Source organism: Bos grunniens, chromosome 25, assembly GCF_055505025.1.
Source record: "Bos grunniens cultivar Pamir isolate PY7600 chromosome 25, Bosgru_T2T1.0, whole genome shotgun sequence".
NCBI classification, from domain to species: domain Eukaryota; kingdom Metazoa; phylum Chordata; class Mammalia; order Artiodactyla; family Bovidae; genus Bos; species Bos grunniens.
In genome coordinates, this window is record NC_141189.1 from 9,546,093 (window position 1) to 9,572,441 (window position 26,349).

The 26,349-nt window shown below is 56.8% G+C and overlaps 1 protein-coding gene across 5 annotated transcripts; it reads left to right on the forward strand.

Annotated features, from left to right (window-relative positions):
• Window positions 1-339: 339 nt before the first annotated feature.
• Window positions 340-26,349, forward strand: LIMK1 (LIM domain kinase 1). Of its 5 annotated transcripts, none has more exons than XM_086374573.1 (16): window positions 340-609; window positions 2,305-2,401; window positions 9,590-9,728; window positions 10,045-10,154; window positions 11,715-11,921; window positions 17,965-18,070; window positions 18,170-18,336; window positions 19,350-19,533; window positions 20,054-20,140; window positions 20,449-20,580; window positions 20,934-20,993; window positions 21,328-21,393; window positions 21,758-21,914; window positions 24,497-24,552; window positions 24,778-24,935; window positions 25,045-26,349. In XM_086374573.1, exons 1-16 carry the CDS (start codon window positions 555-557, stop codon window positions 25,205-25,207), a joined length of 1,944 nt encoding a protein of 647 aa, XP_086230699.1. In that variant the 5' UTR covers window positions 340-554; the 3' UTR covers window positions 25,208-26,349. The 5 variants fall into 5 exon arrangements, with proteins under 5 accessions (XP_086230699.1, XP_086230700.1, XP_086230702.1 ...); XM_086374574.1 differs by having other exon boundaries at window positions 420-609; window positions 19,353-19,533; XM_086374576.1 differs by lacking the exon at window positions 340-609 and adding an exon at window positions 771-852.

Sequence of the window (26,349 nt, forward strand, 5' to 3'; positions counted from 1 at the left end):
GCTGCAGTCCATGGGGTCACAGGGTCGGACACGACTGAGCGACTGAACAACTGCGGCTTCTACACCCTCTAGGTTGCCGCATCAGAGCACACATCCCACCTAAGCCGCAGTTTTCGGATTCCGGATTTGCCTAGGGACTCGGAGGAGTGCTATCGCTCTGGGAAAGATGAATGAAAGGAGGAGTGGGGCGGGGCCCGGCGGGGAGGGGGCGTGGTCGCTGGCGGGGTGGGGCTGCGGGCGGGGCGGGGCCGCGCAGGGCCGTTCCGCAGCTCGCCGGCGCCCCGCCCCGCCCCCGTGCCGCAGCTCGGAGGCCCCGCCCCGGTCCGCCCCTCCGCTCGCTCCCCAGGCCGCCGCGGTGCGGAGTGGTTGCCGGAGCCGGTATCCGAAACGCGGCGGCGGCGGTGCCGCGAGCCCCGAGCCCAGCCCGGCCCGGCCCGGCCCGCGCTCTCCGCCCCTGCCTCCCTGGCCGGCGGCGGCGGCGGCTGCGGGCGAGCGCGCGGGGCCCGGGCCGCCCCCAGCCCCAGACCCGCCGGGCCCCGCCCCCCGCCGAGTGCATGAGGTTGACGCTACTTTGTTGTACCTGGAGGGAAGAACGTATGGGAGAGGAAGGTGCGCGGGATGCGGGCGGCGGTGGCGCCGACCTGGGGGCCGGGCGGGCGGGGACGCTGCGCTGGGGGGGAGACGGAGAAGCAAGGGGGGCCGGGCGCGGGGAGGGGGCCGGGCCTGCCCGCCGCGGAGGCCGGGTCTGCGGCGAGGCCGCGCCCCTGTGTCGTCCGGGATGAGCTCGTCCTTCAGAAGCCCGCAGGCCCCTCCCTGGAAAGATCCCATCCCGTTTTCCCCTCCTCGGCCCCGGTGAGATGCTCCCTCCACCCCTCGCTGGCGGAGAGCCCCCTCCTCCCTTTCATCCCCGCCTTCTCCCATCCTCCGACCGACGACCACCCCGGAGGAAGCCCGGGCACAGCCCACCCGGCCCTGGCCTCCGTCCGCGCGTGCTGTGTCCATCCCAGGCTCGCCCTGGGCCACCCCTTATCGCGTCTCTAACCGGCCCTTGGAAGAAAGAGTCGTTGGGAAAGCCGCAGCCCTGCGTCCGAATCGCAGCCCCAAGTCTGGACCGGCTCTCTGACCTTGAGCCAGGCGCTACCTTCTGGGCCTCAGTTTCCTTGTTTGTACAGTTGGCCCCCGCATAGTTGGCGTGCCTGGGAATCTAGGGGCAGGATGGGCAGAGCAGAGATATGAGTCCGCCGAAGCTTGTTGTGGGCAGCGGCCCCCACCCCACCCCCTCCCTGCACCAAACCCACTGCCTGCTGTCAGTCTTGACTGGGAGGATGATTAGTCTTTCTTCTGCCCTTTTCACCTACTACGGTCCAAGGCTTGGGTTTGCAGGACAGTTACGGTAGGAAGATCCCCACGATTCCCTCCCTAGCGTCTCCTTTCCTGGGGTTCCTCCTCTGAGCCATCTCATAGGCCCACCTGGTCCAACAAAGCTTCTACTCTGCCAGCTCCTCCAGCCCTGCCCTCCCCCCAGGTCCATGAAGGCCCACTTGGAGCCACCTTACGGAAGCTCCTAGGTCCCTGAGTCCTCTTGAAGGGGCAGGCTGTGGCCTTGGAGCCTGGTTGGTGACCTTGCAAGCTTTATCTTGTCCAGGGCTCAGTCTTCCCATCTGTGCAATGGGAAGGGGCAAGCTGGGAGATCTTGCAGGGCCCACCCTGCTCCGAGGGTGCCAGGCCCCAAGGATGACTAAGCATGCCTAGTGGCCCAGCTTAAAGAGGTGCCAGGCCTCCCTGGGAGCAGGTATCTGGGAGCTCAGCACTGAGGCCCTGGCCCCTTGTGAGGCCAGGGCATAGCCAAGCCTTCCAGGGGTCTTTAATACAGGATGCACCAACTTAGTGCTGTCCACTCCCTGCCCTTCAAAAGAGCTCCTCTTCCTGGGCAGGCAGCAGAGGAGAAGGGGCTGTGACGAGAGTGTCAGCCACTGCCTTCCATCTAAATCATGCTGCTTTCTTTTTTCACATTTACACTGCCAGAGCCTGAGCTGAAGAATGCTCTTGCTGGGGGGTGGACCTCTGCTACCTCCTCCTTAGCTTACATAGAGAGAAACTGAGGCCCGGGGGGCTTGGAGACTGAGCCATGGTCTCAGCAACTCTCATTCTGTCTCCTGCTCTGCACGGACACTGCTCAGCTTGGGTGCTGTGTGTGTACAGGGGGCTTTGTGGAGGTGTACATGGGGTCCAGCGAGGCAGGCCAGGCCTACAGCAAATGGCCCCTCCTGAGTATGGTTCCTAATGCCCTTTCCACCCCTGCAGGAAGCGAGTTGCCCGTGTGTGCGAGCTGCGGCCAGAGGATCTACGATGGCCAGTACCTCCAGGCCCTGAATGCTGACTGGCACGCAGACTGCTTCAGGTAGGGCAGGCTAGTGGGGGCTGGGGTGCCCGAAAAAAGGCTTGCCAGAGGCAGGGGGATCTCTCTCTGGTCCTGGGCCTCAGTTTCCCATCTGTAAAATGGGGCATCTGGCTTAGAAGCTCCCTGGAGGCCTCTCTTTTTTGTCATTCTACACCTCTGAAGAGAGAAAAGGAGAGACCTGCATTTATGCTGATAATCCCAAGGCCTGATGGCACCTTGGCAGGCAGGGGAGTGGAGGGTGATCCACCCTTACCTTCTGGATGCTGGTGCTTCAGGGAGAAGAGGCAGACCAAGCAGGCCTTGGGAGGAGACGGGCCCCCGTCGTGGCCCCAGGCTGCTTGCAAAGATGCCTAACCAGGAAGACCAGTCCCTTCCGTCCAGGACACCAACTCCCAAGTATAGGAGAGAAGGATCAGGGTTGTGGTGGTGCACGTGGGGACGCAGAGGTGGCCCAGCAATCCAGTACCACCATCCTGAGAAACAAGGCCAGAGGAGGGCCTTAGAGAGCCCTGTGGGGCCTGAGCTGGAGTCCAAAGGATGGGAGATTTCCCAGGTGGAGAAGTGTGGTAGGAAGCAATTCTAGACAGAGAGCCCAGCAGGTGCAGAATGAATGAATGGTAGAATGAATGGTGACGGGGCCTGGCCCAGTCAGTGGCCAGCAGAGTTCAGGCAGAAAAGCACCAAAAAGGAAGGGAGGTAAAGTTGGGGAGGCCCTGCTGGGGTCAGGGCAACTACCACCAGCTGAACGAAGTGTTAAATTTGGGCACTGGGAGCCGCCAACAAGGATTTTTTTTTTTTATGTTTTAAAAATAATTTCTAATATTTTCCACACTTTAGCAAGGGCTGGACACTGGTTTAAGGACTCTGTATAGTTGGATATGTGTGGTCTCCTTTAGTTGGGACACAGAGTGGTTAATTCTCTTGACCAAAGACACACAGCCGCAGGGGTGAAATGAACATTGGCTGGGGAGCCCAGAGGAGAGGTGAGGTGGGTTCCATGTCCTGGGCTTCCCAATCAGGTGTTCAGAAGGAGGCATTTGAGGAGGAACGGGGCTCTGAACAGGCAGAGAAGACCACATGCACGGAGACAGGGAAGGGGGAACAGTGCCAGCAGCTGAGGCATGGGAACAGCTCATCTGGTTGGACAGAGTGAGTCGAGGGATGTGATGAGGAGGCAAAGTTAGGACTGATGTGTGAAGGGCCCTGAATGCCAAGATAAGGAGCTTCTGAAGGCAGTAGGGAGCCAGCGGAGAGTGTCAGGAAGCAGGGGAGGGTTGTGAGCAGAAGTGCTACTGAAAAGTGCCATTCCAGTGGGCAGATGGTGGTCAGGTGACAGGGAAGGGACTGTCACAGTGGTTCAGGGATCTGTGCTCATAAGACCCGACCTGGGACAGTGACTCAGAGCAGAGAGAGTTTCAGATCTGAAAGGGACGCTATTTGGCAAGTTAGTCATATTAGCCACTGTTCATCAGTGACTCCTGGATGTCATGTCCTCAAGCCTTCACCACAACTGTAGGAGGTACCATCATTTGCCCAATTTCCATGTTAGAAACGGAGGCTCAGAGAAATCAAGTAACTTACCAAAGTTGCAGCAGCGGAGCTGGGACTCGAACCTGTATCTGTCTCACTCCAAGTCACTGCAGAGTTGAAGAAGTCAGGGACCATGGGGGAGGAGCTGGGGGCTGGTGAGTGGCAGGGGCACACTAATCTAAGCCATTTGGTTCTGCACCCCCGGGTGCAAAGGAGACGAGTGGTCCGTTGGGTCTGGTGGAGCTGGGGGCCAAGTTGGCCATGAGTCATGCCCTGTTCTCTTTGAGTTGGAGAAGCAGTAGGTTAACCAGAGTGGCCCTGCCCTGCCCACAGCTGGCCGAGGTGATCTGAGACCAGTCCCAGGCGGAGAGATCAGAGAAATCAGCCCACTGAGGGCCGGCAGAGGGGATTGAGATGAGGCTGAGAGAAATCAAGGGAAGAACTTTGGGGGTCCCTGTGTGTGGGGTGGGGAGGGAGGGAGAGTCTTGGGAGACGTGGGGAAGGGGCAAGAGTGCGCCTGCAGAAGCCACAGAAGGGCAGAGTGGGGCAGGACGTGTGGAACCCAACTTGGGAGGGGTCCCTGCCCTGTTCACCAGCAGAGGAGGGAGGCCCCAGGTGGGGACAGTAGGGAGGGGGCACGTTGGGTTTGTCCCTGGTGTGGTGGGGCCACAGGGAAGGCTCCCACAATGGGGCAGGGGCCCACAGGCAGTAAGAGTCGTGGCTTCCCCTGCTTCCATGACTCCCACAGCATTTCAGGCCCCACGCTGTGTGGTTCTCCCAACAGCCCCCAAACCTGGTTAAGGCCACCAGTCCTCACGCCCATGACAGGAAAGCAGCTCATAAAGGAGGGACTGCTTGCTGGGCCCCCTGGAAGTGCTAGCCCCTGGGCTTCAAGGCCTCGCAGTGGGAGGGTTGCTGTGGGCCCACGGAATGCCTCTGGCGTTAGCACTAGGGGTCGCTGTCACGGCAGGGCCACCCCCTTTCTCTGTCCCAGCCTTCTAGAAGGTTGGGGCCAGGCCCAGGGTGGTCCAGGCTTCCTTTGGCCCAGCTGTTGCCTCCGGGAGGTCCATTCTCAGAAAAGCATGGTGCAGGAGCCCCAGGGCTGCTGTAACTCTGGTAACATCTCCCTGGAGGCTGGTGGGGCCTGGAGGGCGAGAGCTCAGTGCGCAGCTGGCACTGGGGGCCGGAGCCTGGGCTGGGATGCCCCCCCCTTTTCAGGGGACTTTCAGGGAAGGAGGATAGACTGTTCGTGGAAGTCAACCTCTGTTCCCTTGGGGGCAGCACCGGAAGAAGCAGCTGCTCCCTGTCCCCAGAGAGTACCCGGAGCCTTTCAAAGCAGAGGCCAAGGGGGACTTCCCAGGCAGTCCAATGGTTCAGATGCCACACTCCCAGTGAGGGATTCTCAGGTGGAGCTAGTGGTAAAGAATCCAGTTGCCAAGGCAAGAGATGCAAGAGACACGGGTTCGATCCCTGGTTCGGGAAGATCCCCCTGGAGGAGGAAATGGCAAGAATTTCAGGAAATTCTTGCCTGAAAATTCCATGGACAGAGGAGCCTGGCAGGCAACAGTCCATGGGGTCACAAAAAGTCAGATATGACTGAACACACACACACACACTCCCAATGCAGAGGGTGCAGGTTCGATCCCTGGTCAGGGAACTAAGATTCCACAAGCTATGCAGCAAGGCCAAAAAAAAAAAAGAGGCTGCGGGCTGTGGAGGGTGCCTTTCTCTGATGTGCAGGGCTGAGGGCAGGGTGGCAGCCAGGCCTCCCTATCTGCACCAGAGCCCAGGCAGTAGGGCCTTCAGCTGCTTCCTGTTCTGAGCTAAGACCAGGTCCGCCAGCACCCACACTGCCGCATCCTCCTCCCCTGCCTCGTGGCCACGCTCGCCCCTCCCTCGGCAGCCTCCAATCCTGAGTGCCTGGAGTGGGACGGGGAAGCAGCTCTGTCGGCCCACCCCTGCGCTCCCCGCAGCCTCCGGGGGACCCAGAGATAGGCAGCAGCGCAGGATGCTGGCCTCCCCCCTGAGAAGACGGCGTGTCTTCATCAGAAGGGCCAAGTAAGTGGAAAGCCCCCCTCCTGTCCTGTCCCAGGCCTCAGGCAGGGCCTGCGGTGTGAGGGCTGGGGCCGGCTGGGGCCTGCTGGGGCTGGAGGCCACGGTGGGACAGACCCACCTGAGGCCGGGTTCTGGGGCAGGAGAAGTGAAACTCCTTGGTCACTGTTGGCTGCTGGTCGAGGGGGAAGCAGGCCGAGGCTGCGGCCCCTGGCCCTTCTGGTACAGGTTCCCATCAGGCTGGTCCCCCAGCTGCTCTTTTGCACCCTTGGTATCCAGAAATATGATTCTGGGTAGAGGGCACCCCTGGGAGGGATTGCTCTTTCCTTGAGGGGGTCATCCCGGTTTCCCAGCCTGGCCTGTTCAGCCCCCCCACTCCACCCCACCCCACCCCCAGTGCCCTTCTCTCCTGCCCAAGGTTGGCTCTGCCATTGCCTGCTCTCAGGGAAGGTACAGTATCCTGGGTATTCCTCTCTGGACACCCTTTGTAGGGACATGACCTGCCCCACCTGCCTCCTCTGGCTCCTGCCCAGATAGGGGCCTGAGGGATGAGGGGATGCCCAGGGTCAGGGGCTCCTGTGTGCCTGCCATCAGCAGAGTCCACCGAGGCCCCAGGGGGCCGGCCACTAAGCCTCTGTGTGACCCTAGGCTGGGTCCGCTCTCTGAGGTGGAGGTCCCCTGGCCGAGGTAGAAGCTGAGCCCCAGGCTCCTGGGAGCAGTCCCGAGGACGCTGGCGGATGAGAACTGCTCCAGGCTGACGGAAACACTTATGTTCTCCGCGAGCGGCGAGCACCGTTTAAAGGTGCCTGGCCTGGGACCTCAGAGAGCCGGCAGGTTATAATGGCAGAGGCTGGGGGGATGCAGGCAGCGTGCGGAGCCCGTGGTGGGGCATCGGAGCAGGCTGCGAGGAAGTGGTTATTGGGGAGCTGACTGCAGTCTCAGCGCGTGAGTGAATCAACAGTCGCGTCTTCCAGGGCTGCTGCAGTGTTGAGTGTGTGTGCGTGAGCGAAGTAGTTCTCCGGCAGAAGAGCAGTCTCTGCCCTGGAGGAAGGTGACTGCCGCAGTCCCGCCCACTGGGGCGGGGGAGGGGGCTTCCAGCCGCCCGGAGTCGGGTGAGACTCCCGCGGGGACACTCCCGTGACGCGGTGGAAGGGCGCAGTGACTCCCGGATCGGGGTGCGGGGCGGGCGCGCCCCGCCTCTGTGCGGAGCCCGCTCTCAGGCCGCCACCTTCCCTTCCGCGCTGGGTTAGAGCCCCCCGGGGGCTGCGCTAGGGACTTCCCCTAGGGACCTCCCCACCCTGGGCGTCCTCCCGCCCCCTGGCTCGGTAAGTTCCTTGCCCGTCGCCCACCCTGCGGTAAGACGTCCACCCACCATAGGGGCCGCGAGTGTCGGGGCAGGAAGGGCCGCGGGGGCGCCTGATGACGTCATGGCTCTGGTCCAGCCGCTTCCGCCGCAGCGCCGCCTCCCACATCCCAGCGCTGCCTCCAGGAGCTTTCCTTGTCCCCTCCGCCCACCATTGGAGGTTTCAAAACCTGGGCATTTTGTGCTCCTCTGCCACCCGCCCCCACCCAAAGCCCTGAGCTGTGGTCCCCAGCGCCTCCCTTGAGGCTCCCAGACAGCAGGGAACCTGCTGGATCCTCTTAAAGGGACAGCGTCCCATCAGCGCTCTGGTTGCTGTCCCCTCCCTCCTCCTCCTCCTCCTCCTCCTCCTCCTCCTCCACCACCACCGCCCCCCCCCACCCCCCCCCCCCCCCCCCCCCGCCAGTTGCCTAGTTCAGGAGCAGTTATGGAGCACAGTCAATGAGCCCTGCCACTCTGCAGGCTACAATAGAGTGGAGGCCTCCCCGGCTGCCTGGGGCACGGGGCTCTCTGACCCAGTCCCAGTCTATCCTGCCCTCCTCTCTCCTAGATTGTTCCTGCACCGAGCTAGGAGCTCTAAGCCTGGTCCTTCTATCCTTGTGTGACTTTGGCACATCATGCAGAGCACCCAGACAGCAGCAGAGCTGGACGGATTCCCTAGCAGTTCTCTGCATGGCATGTCCACAGCTCAGACATACCTGTGCACGCCAGGACCCCGGTCAAGCTCTACGAACCCAGCAGGGCTCATGCCCAGGGTGGAGGGGCTGTTGGTCACTCAGAGTCCATTCTTGGATTTGTTCACCCTGGCTTAGCTGGGCTGCTGGTCCCCACCCCACCAGGACCCTTGAGCGTAAAGAAGCCAGGCGTGCCGGTCTAGCTCCTGGCTGTGGAGTTGTGCCTAGGAAGAAACCTGTACCTCATTTCTCTGCACCTGCCCTTCAGGGGCTCCACCAGCCAGGCCTCCCTGCTCCCTATGCCAAACCCTGTTCCTGTTACCGGCAGCACCCATGGGGCTGGCTGGAGTCTAGGAAGCCAGGAGATTTCCTTGTCTTAGCTAACTGACTGGTCTACACTGAGCTGAACTCCTGCCTTCTATCTTAGTGCAACTGGGAACATATTCGTGGGGCTTGTGCTGCCCATCTGTATGACCCTGGGTGGAACAGACCCTCTCAAGTTCATCTGCCTCGTCTCTAGAAATGGGGATAGCCATGCCTGCCTCATGGTAGCCTGTGAGGACTAAGTAAATTTAAGCAAGAAGGTGAGCCTGTCATACAGAGTGAAGTAAGTCAGAAAGAAAAAACAAGTATCGTATATTAACACTTATCTGTGGAATCTAGAAAAATGGTACTGATGAACCTATTTGCAGGGCAGGATAGAGACACAGACGAAGAGAACAGACTGGACACACCTGGGAAGGAGAGGGTGGGATGAAGCGAGAGAGCAGCTTTGACGCTTATACACTACCATGTGTAAAACAGATAGCTAGTGGAAGCTGCTGCGAAACACAGGGAGCTCAGCTCGATGCTCTGTGATGACCTAGGGGGTGGATGGGGGGGTAGGAGGGAGGCTCGAGAAGGAAGGGATATGTGTATACTTACAGCTGATTCACGTTGTACAGCGGAAACCAGTAGAACATTGTAAAACAACTATACTCCAATTAATTTTTTTTTTAATGGAAAGATGTGAGCACTTAATAGGTCTTCACAGCTCCAAAAAGACACCTCCATTTATATCAGCAGCCTCCCCATTGCTGGGAATAGGAGGACAAGAAGGGAGAAGAAGCAGACTAGACTAGATGAGTGGGGCTCACAGTTTGTTCCAGTGCTCCCCGCAACATGAGTCCTGGGCTCCCAGGTTCTTCCCTGGGCCTGAAAGTAAGTCTTCTGCCCACACTTGGCCCTCTTCCTTGCACGACAGGGGATGGGGGCCTCAGATGAGGAGCACTTCTCACCCCAGGGCTAGCAGGTGGACCGGACACTTTGGGTGCAGAACTGCTGTGGTGGGGGCACGGGGGTTGTGATTTGAGGTTGCACACAGGACCAAGGCTTCTGGCCGAGGGACCATGGTGGAGGGAGTGGGGTGGTCACCAAATCCATCCCTGAGTCCACTCACCAAGCCCTGTGCCCAGAGCAGGCTGCCTCCATCCAGAGAGCACACCTTTCTCTAATGCTGCCTGGAGACTGGCAGGGCCCAGGTGTGGGGGGAAAGGGTGGGCCCCTCTGAGTCCCAGCTCCCCTTCCACCCAGGTGTTGCGAATGCAGTGCCTCCCTTTCGCACCAGTACTACGAGAAGGATGGGCAGCTCTTCTGCAAGAAGGACTATTGGGCCCGCTATGGCGAGTCTTGCCACGGATGCTCAGAGCACATCACCAAGGGGCTGGTCATGGTAAGTACGCCCCCCAACCTTACCTGGTGGGTGTGTGTATGTGTTCACAGGTTACTCCCTGCCCCAGATCTCTCTCCCATCATCTCTCTTGTTCTTTTCACTGGTTTTCTGATTCCCCAGTGCCTCCTGAGCCTGTGTGTCTGTCTGTATCCCTCAGTCCCCATCTGTGGAGCCAGCTCTGCCCCCAAGTTGGTTTGGGGCTGCCCTTCTGAGAGGAGGCAAAGGGGAGAAGCTATAGGGGCTGAAGGAACCTCTGAGCTGGGTTGTGGTCCCCTTCCCTGCATGCCTCCCCCTACACACACACACTTGCTTCCAGGTGGCCGGGGAGCTGAAATATCACCCCGAATGCTTCATCTGCCTCACATGCGGAACCTTCATCGGTGACGGGGACACCTACACTCTGGTGGAGCACTCCAAGCTGTACTGGTGAGCGCCAGCCCCTCCCTGATTCTGGCGTGCCCCCAGGTCTCCCACGCCAGGGCCCTTCCCCTTTCTGCGAGAGGGCAGTCATGGTGACAGTGCAGAATCCACTGGGAAATAAGACACCGAAGTCAGATGGAGGAAGCCTGAGACATCAGCTCTCTTCCTGACATCATTGCTGTGTAACTCTGGCACCAGTGTGAGCACTAACCCTGTAAGCTCTGGACTCATCCCCAGCAAGACCGCCCACACCCCAGACCCAAGTGCAGGGGTCCCCAGGCCACTCACACTTCTGACCAACCAACTGCAGACTCAGGGATCCCCACAGCGCCCTCAGATTTGATACTTCACTCAGTGACTCACAGAGCTCAGGAGAGCACCACAATCACAGTTTTTACTAAAAGCTATACTACAAAGCTACAGTCATCAAAACAGTATGGTACTGGCACAAAAATAGAAATACAGATCAATGGAACAGGATAAAAACCCAGAAATAAACCCATGCACCTGTGGTCAATTAATCTTTGACAAAGGAGGCAAGACTGAAAAGCTAAAATCAGGACCAGCCAGGTGGAGACACACAAAGGGCAAGTCCGGGAGGTCTGGAATGCAGAGCTTCCACGCGTTCCGCTCATAGAATCAGGACATGTGATCTGTCCTCGCCAGCATCACCACAGTTTTTATTGGAGTTTCGTTATGTGGCGTAATTGACCGAATCACTGGGCATGGGGTTGAACTTGGGCTCCTTGAGGTCAGACTGGATCAGGATGGCAGCCTCTCATCACATGGTCAGTCTTTCTGGTGACCAGCCTACCCCTACCCCCCTACCCCCGTCTGAATTGGCTCATTAACATTAACTCAAAAAAAGACAAAAAATAAATAAAAATTTTGGTTTGATGCATGGGTGCTCAGGGCTGGTGCACTGGGATGACCCTGAGGGATGGGATGGGGAGGGAGGTGGAAGGGAGGGTCAGGATGGGGAACACATGTACACCCATGGCTGATTCATGTGAATGTATGGCAAAAACCACCACAATATTGTAAAGTAATTAGCCTCCAATTAAATAGAAATTTTGAAAAAGAAAGAAAAACAGATAAAAGCAAAACCAAAAACATTAGCTCAAATGTGGGTTGAGGGACTCATGAAAAAAGAAGACACACTCCTCTTCTGAGGATTTAGAGCCTCTTTCGCAGGAACCAGGGACAAAGATCAGAGAAATCCTTTAGTGTGGCAGCACTGATAAAGCTGGATTTGAGGGCAGCATGGCTTTTGAGGCTCCCAAATGGACTTTTAATGACTTCCTCCCAAATGGGATTTATCCCCAGGTCTCATCCTGGCCAGCTGACAGTGTAGACAACCCTGAATGACTGAGCCCCAGAGAGGGGCAGGGCCTGCTCCCAGCCCACCAAGCAGCCAAGACCCTCCTCCTCCCATGGGGAGCAGGAAGGGGAAGGTGGAAGGAGAAGAGAGCCCGGGCCTGAGGGATTGTGGGGGGTGATGCTGCTGACTGCCCTGACACACTTTTCTTCCCACTCTTGGGTCCCCACCGCCGGCGGCTCTTGCAGCGGACACTGCTACTACCAGACCGTGGTGACCCCCGTCATCGAGCAGATTCTGCCCGACTCCCCTGGCTCCCACCTGCCCCACACGGTCACCCTAGTCTCCATCCCAGCCTCAGCTCATGGCAAACGTGGCCTCTCGGTCTCCATCGACCCCCCTCACGGCCTGCCGGGCTGCAGCACGGAGCACTCTCACACCGTCCGCGTCCAGGGGTGAGTGGCTAGGCTGCCAAGGCTGCAGCTGGTGTGGCTGTGGGCACGGATGCCTTAGGTGGGCAGGCCGACTCGGGCGGGGACTGAGAACGGGTAAATGTGAGCCCAGATGGAGCCCAGCTCCAACAACCTGCTATACCAGCTGTCTGATCCAGTCATTCCTCCAAGAGAAAAAAAATCTGTAACAATTGCCAGATAAAATATTTAAAATGTTCTCTTTACTTACTGCATGACCAAACAAGAAAGAGAAGCAACCAGGTCAGGAGCAGGTGAAGAAGGGAGCCTGAGGGTGTCAGCAGAGCATGGAAGGCAGCCATACCTTGAGGGCAAATCTAAATCAGGGGTGGGGGGGAGGGAATTAAGTTTCACTTTTGAAGTCTTCTTGTGGCTGAGCATCTCTCAAAGCCCAAGCGACTAGCTCTAGGAAAGTGAGTCTAGTAAGAGAACACTTATCCCTTCTCCATAAAGTTGGGACACCCCCCGCCCCCACAAAGTGCTCTCAAGGTGAGGAAGAACAAGAAATAAACCGTGCCTTCCACCAGCGATTTCCACCCCTCCTTCCCAGAACTGGAAAATAAACTGATTTGAACCTGAACAGAAGGGGAGAAGGAATCTTCCCTGAGAATTCAAACACTTGAGTTTGCCAACCAAATTGACAAGCCTGGGTAGTTCAAAAAGCCTCCAGGAGAAGTTGTAAAAGTTTAAAGTACTTCTCCACTGGGAATGTCCCTAGGCCCTGACAGAAGCAGATGCATGTGGGACCCACCTCCAGGCTTCAGAGAATTTCCTGAGATGAGTGTCCCAAGGAATAGGAGCCGGTCAGTCAAAAACCACAGAGCACGTGTGGCAACAAGGCACTGTGAGCGCAAGCCGACAGCAGCAACGGGGCAGGAGCAGACCTACAGAAACTGCAGAGAGCGAGATTATCAGAGACCATGTAAAATGCGCACGCTCCGTGTGTGTTCTTTTTCTGTTTACTCCTGTGTTTTAATAAGTAAGAGATGCTTGGGAAAAGTGAGTAAAGAGCAAATGAATTTGGAAAAGAACCAAATAGCACCTCTAGAAGTGAAATACAGGTTTAGTACTAGTAGAGCAAGGTTTTAAACAGCTGAAGTGAGAAGCAGAAACACGAGATGAAAGTAGAGAAAGAAAGGCTAAGATGTACTAAGAAAGTAGAGAGGCTTAAGAAAGTAGTGAGGCTAAGAAAGTAGAGAAAGAGAGGACAGAGTGAGTGGATCTAATTATCCATCTAGAATCCCAGAAGAGAGAATGGGAGAGAGGCAGTATTTAACAGCTGAGAACTTCCCAGAGGGGATAAAAGATGTCAATCCACAAACTCAAACCCAGTAAATCCCAAACAGAAAAATAAGAAATCTACCCATGGATCACCCCACAAAGGCAAAAAACATATATATCTTAGAAGTAGCCATAGGGAAGAAACAAATTTCCTTCAAAAAAAGACCTGACTGTGGTCTGGTGGTTGAGACTCCAAGCTTGCATTGCATCGGGCTCAGGTTCGATCCCTGGTCAGGCAACTAGAAATCCTGCATGCCGCAACTAAGACGTGGCGCAGCCAGATGATTTTAAAAAGACAAAACAGAATTCTATACTCGATGAAAATGTCCTTCAAGGGTGAAGGAAAGGGCTTCCCCGGTGGCTGAGTGGTAAAGAATCTGCCTGCCAATGCAGGAGACATGGGTTCAATCCCTGATCTGGGAAGATCCCACAGGCTGCAGAGCAACTAGGTCCGTGCACCTTAACTATTAAGACTGTGCTCTGGAGCCTGGGAGCCACAACTGCTGGGCCCAGGCGCCTGAAACCTGAGCTCCACGATGAGAAACCCGCACACTGCAACACGTAGCCCCCACACACTGCAGCTACAGAAAAGCCAACACTGCAACGAAGACCCTGCACAGCTCCAAAAAACAACAAACAGATAAATCAATTAAAAATTAAAAAAAGGAATGAAGGTGAAATAAAGACATGTTAAAGCAGACAAAACAGGATTTGATACCCGCAGATCATCCCTAAAGAAAATTCTAAAGGTTGTAGAAAAGGCCTGAGATGCAAGAAGAAATGAAAGTTAAGGGGCCAAGCCAGTGGCTCATACGCTGTGTGACACTGAGCTGCTTCCTTGTCCTCTCTGAGCTTCGTGCTGCTGCTGCTACTGCTAAGTCGCTTCAGTCGTGTCCAACTCTTTGCGACCCCATAGACAGCAGCCCACCAGGCTCCCCCGTCCCTGGGATTCTCCAGGCAAGAACACTGGAGTGGGTTGCCATTTCTTTCTCCAATGCATGAAAGTGAAGAGTGAAAGTGAAGTCACTCAGTCATGTCCGACTCTTAGTGACCCCATGGACTGCAGCCTTCCGGGTTCCTCCATCCATGGGATTTTCCAGGCAAGAGTACTGGAGCGGGGTGCCATTGCCTTCTCTGAGCTTCGCAGTCTTTGTCTAAACCATGAGGGAGTCAGATACCTTGGAGCCTTCTAATATTTCTCCTGGGCCTTCAAGGACCCTTGAGAAATAGTTGTCTGAGTGTAGGACAACTACCCCCTTGGAGTCAGTGAACCGTTCCTTCCTTGGGAGTCAGTGAACAGTTCTCACACGCCTGCTGGGTACCAGGCCAGTGCCTGGTGAGAAGTGAAGATGGTTGGGGCAGGAGTGGAGAGGGTAGCGGGGGAGAGGAGGAGGCTGGACTTGATGCTGTGTTTCCAGCCCCATCTGGAGCATCAGCCAGGCCAGCAGCTGCCTTCCGCACACAACTAAGCAGACAGACTGGTGAGAGACAGGGAAACTCCCAGACCAGCTGGACCCTGACAGCAAGGCAGAATTTTAGAAACAGAGAGTCAATGACACCTCCTCCCTGCCTCCCTCACTGGGCGAGCATTCTTTCCAGCCAACGTCTGCTTTCCCAGCAGTCTGCAAGGGGCCACACCCTTCTCAAAAGCATCCCAGCTTGCCCAAAGGCAGCTGGCCAGATTGAACTGTTTGTTTGAAGAGTCTTAGCTGGCCACTTTTTATTTTGTTTATGTGTATTTTGTTTATAGCAGCATTGAAAGGGAAGTTAAATTTATCTTTGCCCCAGCCTCCCCGCTACTTGAGCAGGAGACTGAGGCAAGGGAGACGGAGAGTCTAAGGAATATATATATACACGCTTTCCTATGGGTTTTTCGGCCAAGCCGTGCGGCTTGTGGGATCCAAGTTCCCTGATCAGGGACTGAACCCAGGCCACCCCATAGTGGAAGTGCAGAGTCTTAACCACTGGACTATCAGGGCAGTCCAGGAAATATATTTTTAAGGCCATATCCTTGGAAGAAAAGTTACGACCAACCTAGATAGCATATTAAAAAGCAGAGACATTACTTTGCCAACAAAGGTTTGTCTAGTCAAAGCTATGGTTTTTCCAGTGGTCATGTATGGACGTGAGAGTTGGACTATAAAGAAAGCTGAGCACCAAAGAATTGTTGCTTTTGAACTGTGATGTTGGAGAAAACTCTTGAGAGTCCCTTGGACTGCAAGGAGATCTAAACAGTCCATCCTAAAGGAAATCAATCCTGAATATTCATTGGAAGGACTGATGCTAAAGCTGAAACTGCAGTACTTTGGCCACCTGATGCAAAGAACTGATTCATTGGAAAAGACTCTGATGCTGAGAAAGATTGAAGGCGGGAGGAGAAGGAGCCGACAGAGTATGAGATGGTTGGATGGCATTACTGACTCAATAGACATGAGTTTGAGTAAACTCCCAGAGTTGGTGATGGACAGGGAAGCCTGGCATGCTGCAGTCTGTGGGATCGCAAAGAGTCAGACACGACTGAGTGACTAAACTGAACTGAACTGATCCACAAGAAGTCTCTGTGAAAATATAGTCGCGATTTTAAAATTTTTTATCTTGAAAAATACCAAATTTACAGAAAAATTGCTGAAATAATAAGTGTATTGAATACCTATACACCCTTTCGGGCTTCCCAGATGGCGCTAGTGGTAAAGAACCCACCTGCCAATGCAGGAGACGTAAGGCATGTGGGTTCAATCACAGGGTCGGGAGCATCCCTGGGAGGAGAGCATGGCAACCCACTCCAGGATTCTTGCCTGGAGAGTCCCGTAGAGAGGATCCTGGGGGGCTAGAGTCCAGGGGGTTGCAAAGAGTCAGACACAACTAAAGTGACTTAGCACATGTACATCCTTTACCTAGGTTCATCATTTTTAACTTTTTGTCACGTTTGAGATATGTGTGTGTTTTCGTCTATGTATATCTAGGTGTGGGTGTATCAACATATATATATTCATTTGTATATGTTCATACACACATGTGCATGTATTGCTGTTATTTACTGAATCATTTGAGAGTAAGCTGTAGGCACCATTGACTCATCCTTTCCCCAAATACTTCAGACATTCTCCTGAAAATAAAAGCATAAATTCTCTTTATGTAATTACCCACTGTGTCCTATAGTGCAACTATATGACAGTTAGGAAACTTACCATCAATATAATACTTTTATCCAGTATACAACCCCGAACTCGGATTTTGCCAGCCGTCACAATGCTGTCCTCAAGTGTCTTCAGCTTCTTTTAACCTGTGCCAGTGCCTCCGCTTTCCATTGTCCTTTATGCCCTTGACATCTGTGAAGAGTCCAAGTCAGTCGTTAGGAGGATGTCCCCCTCCCCCGCACTTGGGTTCCTCTTCCCTAGATTTGGGTCGTGCATTTTGCCCGCGTAACTGATGCTCTCTCCTCCTCTGTGCATCTTAGTGGTAGACACAGGAGGTATAAAGTGTACCCTTCACTGGGGATGTCAACTTCGATTATTTGGTTAAAGTGCAGTCTATTCTCTCCGCTGTAAAGGATTTTTTTCCCCCTTTGCAGTGTAACCAGTGAGTCGTCTGTGAGATTTGAGTCTAAATATCCTGTCCCCAACCACCTTTCACTAAATGGTTCTTGCCTTCATGATAAGTCTTCCCTATAGCAGTTACTACTGTGATGGCTACAAAATGATGGTTTTTCTAGCTCTGTTCTTGCTGCTTCATTTGTTACCTGACTTCCCTGTGTAAGGAAGCGCTTCTCCCCCACGTGAGAATATACTCTCAATAATTGAAAAATTGCTAAGACTGTTTTTCTTAAAGCTCTTGTCTCCTTTCTGTCCTGCCACCACCACAACCATATCCCTCTGCCCCAGCCCTTCCGCATCTCAAGGCAGAGACAAACATTCCTTGAAGAGCTTTAATGAGGACAAAATGAAATCAGATCATTAACACTCAGGAGGAGTTAAAAGAAGCAAAGTAGTGTGGCAAGTTGGCCATCTGTGACTTAGCTCGTGGCCAGCTAATGGAAGTCACCAGCCCCACCTCACCTGTAGCTGTGGTTCAGGGAAGGCTGCTTACCCCTTCCTGCCAATCTCGGAGGAGTGGGAGCCTTAGGCTCGTTTTGCAGGGCATGTTTGGGGGTCAGGCAGGAAGCCAGTAGGTCCAGACCCTCTTAGGCCTCTTTGACACTCGTCTGCTCCAAGCATCACAGGCAGTTGGAAGGAGAAGTCTGCCCTCCGTAGCAGAGACAATGCTCTGTTGAACAGGAGCCCCCGAGCATCTCGTTGTTGCTGCTGTTGCTGTTCAGCCACTAAGTTGTGTCCAACTTTTCTGCGACCCCATGGACAGTAGCCTGCCAGCTCCTCTGTCCCTGGGACTTTCCAGGCAGGAACACTGGAGTGGGTAGCCATTTCCTTCTCCAGGGGATCTTCCCGACCCAGGGATCTAACTGCATCTCCTGCATTGGCAGGTGGGTTTTTTTACCATCTGAGCCACCAGGGAAGCCTGACCATCTCGTATAGCAGGGCAGATACCTCGGGGCATGGTACTTTCCACCACCCATGGCAGGCGTTGCAATTAACGTAGAACTCTTCCCACCACCCAGACTTCGGTGTTTTGGACAACTGCCACCCACCAGTCATGCAAGACAGCATGGTTTGCCCCCACACTCCTGACCTGATCCCCTTGGCCTTGGCTTCCTGGGGCAGGCAGGGGTCTGACCACTGCCTTGTGCCCACAGAGTGGACCCAGGCTGCATGAGCCCGGATGTGAAGAATTCCATCCATGTCGGGGACCGGATCCTGGAAATCAATGGCACCCCCATCCGGAACGTGCCCCTGGACGAGGTGCGGGTCCCAGGTCTGGCAAGCGGGGTTGGAGGTGGTGCCTTCGTACCTGCTCGCCACCACCTGAGACTCACCTGTCCACACGCCTGCTCTCCCCAGATTGATCTGCTGATCCAGGAAACCAGCCGCCTGCTGCAGCTGACTCTGGAACATGACCCCCATGACAGCCTGGGCCATGGGCCGGGGTCTGAGCCCAGCCCCCTGGGCTCCCCGGCTCACACGCCCAGCGGGGAGGCGGGCAGCTCCGGCCGGCAGAAGCCTGTGCTGTAAGTCAGCCCTGCACCGTGATGCTCTGTATCTTGTTACTTTCACTGACACTGGGCCTCAGTCGGGGTGGGGAGGGGTGGTCCCTGCCCTCTAGTTGCTCACAGTCTGATGGAGAAGTCAGCCCTGCAAAAAAAAAAAGAACACGCCAGCAAGGGGTGCAGGGAGCTGGGAAGAAGAAGGGGAATGAGAAGGAGGAAATGGGGAAGCAGCGCCCCCAGCCAGGGGTGACAGGGCTCCCGGGGTGGACCAGAGCCCTGGCTTCAAGGAGCCGCTGGCCTGGCGCTCAGGATGCTGTGGCGTCTGGTGTGTGTTGAGAGGTGGGCTCCGAGGCGGCAGCTGGTGGCCAGGGTCTCACAGCACAGTGATGCGTCCCACAGAGACCACTCTGGTCCCCTTTGCGAAAAGGTGCTCAGGACCAGAGACAGCTGGAGGGCTGTGATGTGGTCCAGGCTGGAGGGGCCAGGGGCACCTCTTAAAGGGAGGTGAAGGGTGCAAAGAAGAAGCCCAGAGACAGCCTGGTCCTCACGCCACTCCCTCTGGGGCCTGCTCAGGACTCCTGGTCAGGGGCACACCTGGGGTGACAGCCTTTACACTAGGAAGCAGTGACCTCGAAGGCCTGTGTCTCCTCCTCCCCCATTTGGAGCTCAGGTCACCCTGCAGGGCCACCTAGGGGCGTCCTGCGCAGGTCGTCCGCCTCTGCACCTCGGGGCCAGGACTCAAATGCTGGGAGACAAAGCATCTGATCCAGGGTCGTCAGGCAGAGAAGGCCAAGGGCAAACATTCCTTCCTGAACGGGAAGTCCAAGCCAGACAGGGCACGGAGTGCTCGCATCAGGGCAGGGCAGGGCTCTCATGATGGTCCCTGGAGAGCTGCCCGGTCCCACCCTTCCTGACTACGGGCGATTTACATGGACTGGCATCGGTGGGGCATGGCAGGCTGGGGGAAGGGGCAGGGCCCTCGGCCAGGGGCCCACCTGACACCGGTGGCACCTGGCACTGGTGTGTCTCCCCAGAAGGAGCTGCAGCATTGACAGGTCCCCGGGCGCCAGCTCGCTGGGCTCCCCGGCCTCCCAGCGCAAGGACCTGGGTCGCTCCGAGTCTCTCCGTGTGGTCTGCCGGCCGCACCGCATCTTTCGGCCTTCGGATCTCATCCATGGGGAGGTGTTGGGCAAGGGCTGCTTCGGCCAGGCCATCAAGGTACGGGGCATGCCAGGGAGGGAGGGGACCACCTGGGGGTGACCTGTTGGCCCTCCACCCTCTTCCCACCAGTGTCCCCAGGAAGCCACAGTGGAAAGGTGTCTGGCTTCCAGGCTCCCTGGCCAGGGCTTGCCTTCCCCTGGGCCTCCTCGAGCTAGCTACCGTATGTAGGTAGACTGCGTGAAGGAGGTCGTAGGGCAGTGGCTTCTCAGAGTCGGGATGAGAGGGCAGCCCAGACTGACCCTGAAGGCTTCCTCCCCCAGGCCCCTCTACTCAGCCCAATGTGGGCCGCTCACCCTCTTCACACTCTCACGACCAGCCCTCTCCTGCCTCTGATGTTCTCTGGCAGTGACCAGCCTAGAAGGTTCAGGTTTATAGAAAAGGCACCAGCCAGGTTGCCATGTCCACCAGCCAGGCCTCAGCCCCTGGCCCCGTGTGTCCATCTGCCTGGGGTGGGGTGGGGTGGGCCTCCTGCGGGGCGGCCTGGAGCAGAGCCCGTGCCCCGCGTGTCCCCATGCAGGTGACGCACCGAGAGACGGGCGAGGTGATGGTGATGAAGGAGCTGATCCGCTTTGACGAGGAGACCCAGCGGACATTCCTCAAGGAGGTGGGTGAGGGGCCTGCCCCACCCTTGCCCATCGAGAGGGGGTGGGTGGCAAAGGGCTCCGGGAGGAAGTGACACTCAAGCCCTCATCGAAAGAAGACAGACTCTGCCAGGAGGGCGAGAGGGGCAGGGACATCCCTGGGGGTGGGGGCAGCCCTAGCAAAGGGCAGGGCGGCGGCAGGTGAGGCAGGAACCCCCAGTGAGGGGGTGGGGTGTGGAGACTCCCCCTCCTTCAGAACTGCCCATGGCGGCTTCTGGTGGGAGGGGCGGGAGAAGATGGGGGCGCAGTCTGTTTGCACCCCACTCCCCAGGTGAAGGTCATGCGATGCCTGGAACACCCGAACGTGCTCAAGTTCATCGGGGTGCTCTACAAGGACAAGAGGCTCAACTTCATCACCGAGTACATCAAGGGCGGCACGCTCCGGGGCATCATCAAGAGCATGGTGAGTGCTGGGCGGAACCACGCCCTCCCCCCCCACCCCCACCCCCACCCGCATCCAATCCCAGCCGCTCCCACCGAGGGACCCTGGACCCAGAGGCTCCTCCCTGGGCCCCAGTCTCCCAGGCTCTTCACTGGGGATCAGCCTCTGATCTCAAAGCCGCTCTTCAGGAAATTGTTTGGAATTGTTCACCCACACCCCTTGGAAGGGACAGTTGGGGGTGTCGTAGAGAGTGAGGGGGTGATCATCAGCCCCTACAGGACGCTCACCCCCTCCTGCTTTTCTCACCCACTGTCCTGTCCCTGTGGCCCTGTTGGCTCATCCTGGACTTTGTCCCCCCTCACCCCCACCCCCAGGACAGTCAGTACCCCTGGAGTCAGAGGGTGAGCTTTGCCAAGGACATCGCTTCTGGGATGGTGAGTAGGCTCTGATTTCAGGGGCGGCACGGAGTGGGGACTTCGCTGATGGTCCAGTGGTTAAGAATCCATGCTTCCACTGCAGGGGACATGGGTCTGATTCCTGGTCAGGGAACTAAGATCCCACCTGCCTTGCTTTGCAGTTCCCCCTCTCCCGACCCCTGCCAAAAAAATTCTCTACCATTCTCCTAAATTCCATAGGAAGCTTCAACAGAGGACAGAGGGAACCCAGTGGGAGGGAAGATGGGAGCCTTGCGGAGGATGACGGGTCATCCTTGTGGCTGGGGTCCCTCAGCGCGGCTGCCCCCTCATCTCCACGCCCCTCTACCCTCAGGCCTACCTCCACTCCATGAACATCATCCACCGGGACCTCAACTCCCACAACTGCCTGGTTCGTGAGGTGAGCAGCCAGGGCTGCAGGAGGGCCCAGCGGGACCGCCGCCCGCCACACTCCTAGCAGGTTGGGGGTCTGCTGGGAGGGTGACCGTCACAGAGAATGGCCCACAGTGTGGCCATGGGCCACACCAGGCTGCATCAGCCCGGAGGAGGGCCTGGATATGGGGCTGGGGCAATCAGGGGAGGTTTACTGAAAGAGATTTGGGGCAGGGAGATATACTTCAGTGGGAGGCAGTGGGAGCAGGCAGCCCGGGGTCTAGGGGTCAGTGATGGGGAGACCACAGGCTGCCCCCAGAAGGCAGAGGAGGGAGTGAGCAGGTGGTGGTGGGAGCGTGTCTCAGCGCGGCCCTGCTTCCCCATCTCCCCAGAACAAGAATGTGGTGGTGGCCGACTTCGGGCTGGCGCGGCTCATGGTGGACGAGAAGACGCAGCCCGAGGACCTGCGGAGCCTCAAGAAGCCAGACCGGAAAAAGCGGTACACGGTGGTGGGCAACCCCTACTGGATGGCGCCCGAGATGATCAATGGTGAGTCGGGGGCCCCACAGGGCACATCCCTGGGGCCGCATGGTCCCAGGCGGAACTGCAGGAGGCAGAGGTCCCGGCCGCCTCTTCCTCCTCCTCGAGTCCTAACATAAGTTTCCTTTTGCTGCTGCAACAGATTATCACAACTTGGCTTAAAAAACACAAATCATCCTAGGGACTTCCCGGGCGGTCCAGTGGTTAGGACTCCATGCTTCCAATGCAGAGGGGCACAGGTTTGATCCCTGGTCAGGGAAGTATGAGCCCACTGAAAGTGACAAGTGAAAATGTTAGTCACTCAGTCATGTCTGACTCTTTGTGACCCCAAGGACTGACTGTAGCCCACTGTCATGAAATTCTCCTCTGTCCATGGAATTCTCCAGGCAAGAATACTGGAGTGGGTAGCCATTTCCTCCTCCAGGGGATCTCCCCAACCCAGGGAGCAAACCCGGTCTTCCACATCGCAGGTGGATTCCTTACCATCTGAGCCACCAGGGAAGCCCTACATGTCATGAGGTTCACCCAAAAAATTTAAAACCGCACACACAGATTATCCTATAGTTCTGGAGGTCAGGAGTCCAGTATCAGGCTCGCTGAGCTAAAGTCCAGTGTCAGCAGGACTGCATTCCTTCTCGTGGCTCGAGCGGGAAGGATCTGTTTCCTTCCCTTTTACAGTTTGCAGAGGCAGCCTCACTCCTTGGCTCCTGGCCCCTCCTCCAGCAAGGCCAGCAGCGCACACAGTCTCTTCTTTCCGACACCCGTATCCACCGTCACCTCTCTTACCCTGACCCTGACTCTCCGTTCTCCCTCACAAGGACCTTTGTGATCAGAGGGCTCAGCCAACTAACCCAAGATCATCTCTCCATCGCAAGATCCTTAACTGAGTGACACCTGCAAAGTCCCGTAAAAGGCAGCACATTCAGGGTCCAAGGGTCCAAGGAGCAGGCGGTCCCTGGACAGGGTGTAGGGTCTCTCAGGACCATTATTAGGCCTCCCACAGAGTCCCCTTCTCCCACCCCATTTGTTTTTTCAGGCCTGTCACACACTGATCCCGTGTGTGCCCAGACTGGGGGTGATAAAGTCCATCCACAGGCAGGGGATGTGCAAACACAGGGTCAGGACAGGCAGACTGGGGGTCACCTTAACACCAACTCTGATCAAAGTTAATATAACCCACCCCCTAATAACATAACTGGTAAAGTAAAAGAAAGTGAAAGTGTTAGCATTAGTTACTCAGTCATGTCTGAACCTTCAACCCCATGGACTGTAGCCCACCAGCCGCCTCTGTTTATGGAATTTCCCAGGCAGGAATACTGGAGTGGGTAGCCATTTCCCGCTCCAGGATATCTTCCCGACCCAAGAATCGAACCCAGGTCTCCTGCATTGCGGGTAGATTTCTTAACCATCTGAGCCATCAGGGAAGCCCTTGTAAAGTAGTGTTAATAGTCCCTATCTTGAAGAAAAGAAAAAGAATAAAATAAATAAACAAAAAGAGTCCCTATCTTTAAGAAGTGGTATGAAGATTGGGTAAGATTTGTAAACTAGTCAGGATTCAGTGAGAGTGGTTGTCCTGATTATCTGTAACATTATTAGGCAGACGGTATTATTCCCATTTTACAGCTAAGGCAGGCCGAGGCTCAGAGAGTCTGTATCAGTCCCTGAGGCTGCTGTAACATGTGCACAGACTGAGTGCTCGCAGCAGAAGTCTGAAATCCAGTAGAGCCTTGCTCCCTCCAGGGATTTCAAGGGAGAGTCCATTCCTTGCTCTGTCTAAGCTCTGACCCTGGCATTCCGGGCTTGTGGCCACATCGGCCCAATCTCTGCCTCTGTTTCCACATGGCTGCCTCCTCCTGTGTATCTTCTCCTTTTCAGTCTCTCTTATAAAGACAGTTAGGATGGCATTTTGGGGCTTCCACGCTGGCTCAGTGGTAAAGAATCTGCCTGCACTGCAGGAGATGCAAAAGACTCGGGTTCAGTCCCTGGGTTGGGCAGATCCCCTGGAGGAAGGCATGGCATCCCACTCCAGTATGCTTGCCTGAAAAACCCTACGGACAGAGGAGCCCAGCTGGCTGTAGTCTAAAGGGTCACAAAAGTTGGACACAGCTGAGTGAGTATACATGCAGGAGGGCATTTAGAACCTGCCCAGATAATCTAGGGTGGTCTCATCTCAGGATCTAGAATTGTATCTTCAAATCAATTCTTTATCTTTCCAAAAACAGTAGCACAAACGGGCTCTGAGGGTCTGACAGTTATCTCTCAGGGTCACCACAGGGTCCATGACATGCCCGGAGTCACAGAGTTGGTTAGTGACTGAGCTGGACTTGGAACCCCTTGCCCAGGGCTTTCACCCTGACTCCCCACTCAATCAGCCACCAGCCACCCCTCCCCCGCCAGCAGGCTGGCTCAGCCTGGGTGGGCCCAGGTAAGGTCAGAGCCCAGGGCCTGATCCCGCGGAGGCTGCTAGCACCTGCCTCCTGGTCCCCACCTATGGGTCAGCACATCCCCCTGCGGGCAGTCCCCAGCCTGGCCCCCTCGCCAGCTGGCACCACCGGCCCTGTGCACCTGCCAACCGTAGTCTCTCCATCCAGGCCGCAGCTACGATGAGAAGGTGGATGTGTTCTCATTCGGGATCGTCCTGTGCGAGGTAGGCCCAGGGGCGGGTGGCAGCTGGCTCCAGCCCCCTCCCCACGCACTCTGAGCTGCAGGCTGGAGCCCTATGGGGTCCCAGGTCAGGGAGGCTGTGGGGACGGGCTGCCCGCCACTGCCTGCATCCCCGTGGTCAGATGGGTACCAGACCCACCCTCAAACCCATCCGGGTGGCACCCAGCCCCAGGGCCCCCCAGGTAACTGCCGGGCCTCATCTGGACAGATTATTGGGCGAGTGAACGCTGACCCGGACTACCTGCCACGCACCATGGATTTCGGCCTCAATGTGCGAGGCTTCCTGGACCGCTACTGCCCCCCAAACTGCCCCCCGAGCTTCTTCCCCATTACCGTGCGCTGCTGTGACCTGGACCCCGAGAAGAGGTGAGCGGGATGCGGGGCTTAGGGCGGGGTGTGGGTGGGGGGATTCCCGAGCAGAGCCAGAACCCACCATGCCCCCACCTCCTGTCTCCCACCCCCCACCCCCACCCAGGCCCTCCTTCGTGAAGCTGGAGCAGTGGCTGGAGACCCTCCACATGCACTTGGCTGGCCACCTGCCGCTGGGCCCACAGCTGGAGCAGCTGGACAGGGGCTTCTGGGAGACCTACCGGCGTGGCGAGAGCGGACTGCCCGCCCACCCTGAGGTCCCTGACTGAGCCCAGCGCCCCTGGCTGCCCCTGTCCGCCTCCATGGAATCTGGCCGGCACTGGATTCCTCTACAGGAGGCGGCCTGGGTGTGGCGCCCTCACTGGGGCGGCGGGCACCCAGACCCTCCCCCGCGCCGGGCCCTGCCTTGCCCCATCTCTGCCCCCGGCCCCAGAGCTGGTCTGGCCTCACACACACCATCACCTCACCCTGCCTTACCTCTGTCTTGGTGGGGCCGCCCCCTCCCGCCTCTCCTTGCATGAGCTGGAGGGCCCATGTGAGCTGCGCCCTGTCCCGCACCTGCCCCCCGGCCCACCCCCATGCACACTCCGCTGTCTGCAGCTCCTCTGAGGCTGGGCTGGAGGACAGGCCGCCCCCCCGACTGTGGCCCATCATGCGTGTTCCTGGGAGCAGACAGGGAATTTGGGGCCCGTCAGCCCCCCAGGGGGTTGTCTCCGTAGCAGCAGGTATAGATAATTATCCAAACCCCAAAGGGAGAGAGGTCTGCTCCCGTGGGGCGAAAGTCCCGGGGGCCAGACAGCAGCCCTGACTCGCTTTGGGTCTTTTCCTTTCTTTATTGAAGCCACTTTAGTGGGAAGCAGGTACCAGGCCTCAGGGTGAAGGGAGGGTCCCTGGAGGGGGAGGGGAGCCGTGGTCCGGGGGCCAGAGCTGCTGGGGGGCGCCGCAGAGGGTGGTTGGGCAGAGTCCCCCAGCCTCCCAGCCCCCTGAAGTTCATCTCAGCACCCCCTCCAGGCCTCTCCCCAGGCTCCTTGCCAGTGGCTGAAGCAGCCCCTGCCCCTCCCCACACCTCTCTGTCCTCTGGGTTCTTTCTGTGTAATCTATTTTTTAAGAAGAGTTTGTATTATTTTTTCATAACGGCTGCAGCAGCAGCTGCCGGGGGCTTGGGGTTTTATTTTTTCCGGCGGGCGGGGGTGGGGGGCCATTTTGTCACTGTGCCTCAGTTGAGCATCTAGGAAGTATTAAAACTGTGAAGCCTTCTCAGTGCACTTTGAACCTGGAAAACAATCAAAAACAGGCCCATGGGACTATGACTCAGGGAGGTGACAAGAGTCATCTCCATCCAGGAATGGGGACGTCTAAGGAACAAAACCCAGACTCAGAATAATAAAATAAATTCCGTACTCCCCCCCCA

Bases quoted from the DNA above. Each gene is read 5' to 3' on its own strand.
- LIMK1 (XM_086374573.1), top strand. From the start codon at position 555: ATGAGGTTGACGCTACTTTGTTGTACCTGGAGGGAAGAACGTATGGGA. The intron at 10,155-11,714 runs GTGAGCGCCAGC...CGGCTCTTGCAG, and splicing joins GAGCACTCCAAGCTGTACTG to CGGACACTGCTACTACCAGA. The intron at 19,534-20,053 runs GTACGGGGCATG...GTCCCCATGCAG, and splicing joins GCTTCGGCCAGGCCATCAAG to GTGACGCACCGAGAGACGGG.